Source organism: Otolemur garnettii, unplaced genomic scaffold (genome assembly GCF_000181295.1).
Source record: "Otolemur garnettii isolate 467f Iridium unplaced genomic scaffold, OtoGar3 scaffold00005, whole genome shotgun sequence".
NCBI lineage: Eukaryota > Metazoa > Chordata > Mammalia > Primates > Galagidae > Otolemur > Otolemur garnettii.
This window is the reverse complement of record NW_003852400.1, coordinates 15,950,459-15,956,458: the sequence shown is the minus strand read 5'-3', so window position 1 is coordinate 15,956,458 and position 6,000 is coordinate 15,950,459. Positions and strand designations below refer to the sequence as shown.

Sequence of the window (6,000 nt, the reverse complement as noted above, 5' to 3'; positions counted from 1 at the left end):
TCTCAAAAAAAAAAAAAAATAGTTTCGGCAGCATTTTTTTTAGAAAGTCACAGAATGCCTGCAGTTTTTCCATTTGATTATTAAGACCATGCTGGGCACTTATGACTTGTATGATCATTTCCATGGTTTATCATTGCCATGCAAAGTACACTGATCCTTTTGAAATTTGTGAACCCTCACCGAAGTTTATCCAGTTTCCCTAGCTTTTCTCTCTACAAATAAATGCTATTCAATTACAGAGGGGCTATAAACAGCTGAGGTGGTGCAAGAAAGAGTCAAGAAAGAAAAAAGGGTCCCCTCTAAGCACCCAGTGCTCTGAGGAGGGAATGAGGGTCACTCTGCCTCAGGTGACTCATTTCAACTAGCGGAAGAGAAAGTGTTTGTGTTTTTTCCTTCCCTAGGTAGGTAAAAAGAAAAATGCATTATGCTCTCTACCTACAAATACATACATACAGACAGACAGACAGATAGACAGACATGCAGTCTTAGGTTAGTTTAACATTAAGAAAAAATGCTGATTATTAAAACTTAAATTTTTAAAAAATAAAAAGAGAGTGAGAAGTGATGTGACATGTCCATTTACATGTTTCCTGGCGGTCAGTGCACTAAGGAGTCCCCCCATTCTTCCCATAGGAAGAGTAATTATTTTGTAAATTACCTGGCTTGAATTTCCTGAACATGTTTCACGAATATCACAATCATTTACTGCTTCTCGGCACACAGTGCCCATAGGCTGAAACTAAAATGAACAAAAATCATGGTGTAAAACTGTACAAGAATAAATAAAACCTCTCACAATAGAATCTCAAAAGAAATTATTTGGCTAGAAATACTTTATAAACTATTTTAAGATGGTAGTCTGTGAAAACCATTTATTGCATCAAGTGTTATTTTAATGATTGTAAATGACAGTTCCTTGGCATGAAGGACATTCCCCAGTCATCACACATAAGCTTTAGAGGAGCCTGGAAAAGTCAAGCTGGTGCTTGATGGTGCATCTCCACGAGAAGGAGGAGCTGGTCCAAGTTCTAGTAAAGCTTCCTTCTGAACAGCTATCCGATTTATGTTTTACCCTTCATTTTTACTGACACCTTTATCATGTTACTCATTTTTTGCATTATCTGCCAAAAATTTGAAAGTTACAAGGGCTGAATCACAAAAGTTAGATTTTCTGGCAAAGCTATTTCTTCCCATGCTTTCCCTTCCCTTCTTCTTCCTTGCCTCATGTTTAGATAGACTTAAATCTTGGTCTTTTATTCTTTCCTAATGTTTCCTATTATTTATGCCATACAGGAGGTATGGTTTTTTTTTCCTTTCTTCAAACCCCTTATATATTTCCAAATGTGAGAGTTGTACAAATACATTTTTAAGTTCATTAGATTTAAAAATCGCAAGAGTACTCATAACAATACAGAACAGAGATTCATAATCTACTTGCCCTTCATAATCCTACTTGCCCTTCCCCCTTTGATCCCTTTCTCTTCCCCCCTCCAATATTTGGAGCTAGATACTTCTTTGCTTGTGTCTCTGCCCACAAAAAGGTACATACTATTCAATTTCCTAGAGTTTCTGTATAAACTTCATCTTCTCTCCCTACTCGGAACCCTTCAGTCATTTCACTTTCCTAATGTTCCTAGAACACACACAGCCCACTGCCAATTCCAATCAGGATTTCAACAGATACTCTTTAGGACATCAGAACAAAATGTGTATTCCTTCATCCATTTTCATCTATCAAGCATTTACTTAGCAGTGAGATTTTGCCAAGCACTGTCCTAGCCACTGGGGAAATGATGGAGAACAAAACATCAGAACCCTGATCACAACGAACTTGCAGCTTAACAGGTGTTAAATTGTCCTAAAAAAAAAAAAAAGAAAGAAAGAAAGAAAAGAAAAGAAAAGAAAAGAAGGAAAACAATTTAGTTTCCTATGTTCTGGTTCTGGAACGTGCCTCAATCCCAAGGAAGAATATACCCCAGAAGGTCTGGGGTAGAAATACGAGCAGATTTGGGGTAGAGTTTAGAGGAGAGTGCAAATGTTGAAGAACGTCCAAGAAACTACTGAAAGAAGGCATAATGGGAGAGGATTGCTCTAAGTGCTGGGATACAACAGGAAATCACTCGATCAAAATCCTGGCCCTAATGAAACTTAACATTATAATGAGGGGAGAAAAATAAATAAGTAAGCTCTATTTCACAACAGGGTTTGGTCAATTATGGCCTGATAGCCAAATTTGTCTGGCTGCCTATCTTTATAAATAAAGTTTTATTGGAACACAGCCACATCCATTTTATGTATTTTATGTATGTTTCTGTATTTTTAGTGGCTGCTTTCAAAGGCAGAACTGAGTATGACAGAGACTTTATGATCCACAATAACTAAACTATTCACTATCTGGCCATTTACAGAAAAAGTTTGCCAACCCCTGGCTTATAGATGTATTATTATAAACATACTTGGAAAAAAATAGGTATACACATGACTTTTCATCTTTTTCTTCTATTCCCTTTCCTCCATTCACTATCCTGACTCTAGCTCCCCCGGTAGTTCAGAGTGATGGTGAGATCTGGGGATGTGTGGTAGAGAAAGTAGCAAAACGGATCTCATTTGAGTGGGATAGTTGTAACTTATTTTGTGGGTTAGCAGTTAATCATGCCCTTTTATTTTTTCGTATTTCAGTTTTATTATTTTGTACTTGTTCCTTGAAATGATTTTATCACAGGGAATCTGATTTTATAAGACAAAGGAAAAAAGATGTCATTTCACAGATGGGCAGACTTAAAACATGGAGGAGTAAGGTAAATGATTCAGGACCCCTTGTTGTGGCAGCAGGAGAAGTTAACAGTAAACAGCTGTGGTAGCCAAAATGAAAGAACGTCTGTTTTACATTTAGTTTAATCTTTCTTTTTAGAGAGTGCTTTCAGAGATCTCTGCCAGGGCCTGCTTGTCTTAAAAAACTGCCAGCAGACACAGTGGTAGAATGGAAACAACAGAAACAGCTGCCAGCAGAGCTGGGGTATAACTGCACATCTCTCTTCCTTACTAGCCGAGTGAGCCATCTTTGAGATGGGGTACTACTTAATAATTATGAAAATCTCAAAAATGTGCTTATGTGAGTGGTTACGACAATGGCCTCAAGTAAGGATGATTTTACCCCCAAGGTGACATTTGGTGACATTTTTGGTTGTTATGGGAGGGTGCTGCCATAGGTAAAATCCAGGGATGCTGCTAAACAGTCTATAATACTCTGCACAAGACACCTTCACAACAAAGAAATGTCCAGCCAAAAATGTCAGTAGTTCCAGGGTTGAGAAATTTAAGTGTAAAATGACATAATTCAACATGCTTAGCATAATGTCTGCTACATAGTACTTTCACTATGATAGTAAATAGTTTCCTACCCAACCCTCCTTTAACTCATTAGACTAAAAGTTCCTCAATCAGAAAATCATCAGGAAGACAGTGCTATACATATTCACTCATTTATTCAACAAATATTTACTGGGAACCCACACCAATTACTCTGTAAATGCCTAGCTCTGCTCCATGAAATGTACAGACTGGAGGGAGAGACAGATATTAAACTTCAGAAATGTAGAATATTATACCAGATTTTATATGAAAAGGGAAAAAAAGAATTAGATTTCTTTAGGGAAGAAAGTAAGTCTTAAATAACTGTTAGTCTTGATGTGAATGCTTAAATATTTAGAGATAAGTGTGAAGGTGCTGGCTGGGAGAATGAAAACAGGTAAAATATATAAAGATGCAGTCTACAACTTTCATGCACAATAATGTAAGCAAGGTATTACTATGTCTAAAAGTATTCCTTTTGCTCCTTCAATAGCTAATGCATTAGATGCACTAAGCTGAGCATCAAGAAAAAAAGGATCTGCTGAATATCTGCTTGGCTTTACAAAGAAAAGTAAAGCCCAGTTTCACCTAACTTGCACACTCCTCGGGAAGGCAGTACGGAGCAGACAGCCTCTCAGGATTAACAGGCTTAATCCAAGTAAGCCTAGCTCCCTGGCTTACTTGGTGTAAGACCTTGGCTAAACTATTTAACTACTACAAGCCTCAGCGTTCTCATCTGTTAGATGGAAATAATAACAACTACACCTTACAAGATCTGTGAGGATCCTGTAAAGTTACCTAGCACTTAGTCATTTAATATGCCTTAGATACTATTTTGGTTATTAGATCATATTTACTTAGGTTTAATGACTTAATCTAATATGTCCTTTTTTCTCCCCAGTAGTCATTAACCAATATTTATTTACCTTGCACTTTTTACAGCAAAGACCATCACTGCACTGAGAGTCTTGGGTCAGGGTGCATTTCTTACAACACTCTGCTCCTTCAAGGACACATTCCTAAGGAATATAAACATTTGTAAAACATCAGGAAATGGTGTCAGTTTTTCTGAAAGCTCCAGGGTATTTTTTTAAATACATGTCCAAATTCACAATAATAATCTTTCTTCTATAAATCCTATAAAAGTTCCAGGCATGACTCTTGGCTCTGTACGTCTCAATGTAGGGAAATGGAATGACTCTGAATTTCCTTAAAACCATCAAACAAGGCTCGGCGCCTATAGCTCAACCGGCTAAGGCGCCAGCCACGTACACCTAAGGTGGTGGGTTCGAATCCCCAGCCCGGACCCGCCAAATAACAATGACGGCTGCAACCAAAAAATAGCCGGGCGTTGTGGCGGGCGCCTGTGGTCCCAGCTACTTGGGAGGCGGAGGCAGGAGACTCGCTTGAGCCCAGGAGTTGGAGGTTGCTGTGAGCTGTAATGCCACGGCACTCTATCCAGGGGGACAGCTTGAGGCTCTGTCTCAAAAAAAAAAAAAAAAAAAAAACCATCAAACAATCAGATACTTACAGCAGGGGTCCCACAGTCACACTCCTCTCCTGTTTCAATGAAGCCATTGCCACACTCAGGAGGATCTAGAAGCTGTGGGAAGAAAAATATAAAGGGAAATAAAATATAGAAACATTAATATCAAAGACATCGAGAGACCATAAATGCCACACCTATATACATTTGTCACAGTCATTCATGTCTATGTCATAGTCATACATTTGCTAGTCATTCCAAATATATTTTTATTTTCTGAAACTAGAACACATGACTTTAAAACTTAGAACTTCCCTAGTATCTACTTCTGTTTCCATTTCACATTTAACATTCATAGTATATAGTTTTACATATATATTTACATAAATATATAATATACATGCCAGGTAGGGTCTGGTAAATGTCACCAAATGGATCTAGCCATTGCCTAAAACCAAGTCAGACTGACACCTAAATTTTCATTTCAAACAGGAAGCAAGGGAGTCAGAATTTCTAGGTTAAAATATTGGCTCAACTATTTATCTTGGGGAAAGTACTTATTATCTCAGAGACTTTAATATCTGAAACAGGAATAATAATATTAGCTGTCCATCCACATCAAAAAATTGTGGTAAGGATCAAGTTTAGCCATCTGTGAAAAGCTCTTTATTCACTACATTTCTATTAATTTGAAATTTTAAAAACATAGAATTTATCATTACCCTCACATTAAAAACAGACTGTATTTCCTTTTGAAACAGAAAGTTATTTCACAGTCAATGAGGAAAGCATCACAAATTTAATATATCCATTGATCTATTTAATATAAAGTATAGCTCCTCCTAATAGTATAGCTTTGCAGAAAGCAGCAACAATAGTTTGTCCCAGAGATTAAAGCAATTTTTGGCCTATTCAAAAAGGGAGCACATTTTAGGTCTGTTTTATTTTTTAACTCTCCATTATCTTTTGAGTATAAGTTATCCTATAGTGATGGGCAAAATTAGTAAAAACTGCTGTATACCCGATATATAATATTCATTCAAAAGTTAATCAAAAACTACGTATTATAGAATGGAAGTGTACATACATCTGTAAACAGCACACATACACACACTCTCTCTCTCATAACTAACTAGAGGGGAAAAAATAAAACAAAGGAAAAA

The 6,000-nt window shown here is 37.0% G+C and overlaps 1 protein-coding gene across 3 annotated transcripts in view; it reads right to left on the bottom strand.

Moving 5' to 3' along the window:
- ADAM22 (ADAM metallopeptidase domain 22) overlaps positions 1 to 6,000 on the bottom strand; it is a 255,911-nt gene that overhangs the window by 53,588 nt on the left and 196,323 nt on the right. For all 3 annotated transcript variants that reach the window (XM_003782646.3, XM_003782645.3, XM_003782647.3), the window contains exons 16-18: positions 4,883 to 4,954; positions 4,278 to 4,370; positions 659 to 739 (exon numbers count right to left, since the gene is read on the bottom strand). In XM_003782646.3, the coding sequence (XP_003782694.1) occupies positions 659 to 739; positions 4,278 to 4,370; positions 4,883 to 4,954 (246 nt within the window). The remainder of the gene's footprint in view (positions 1 to 658; positions 740 to 4,277; positions 4,371 to 4,882; positions 4,955 to 6,000) is intronic.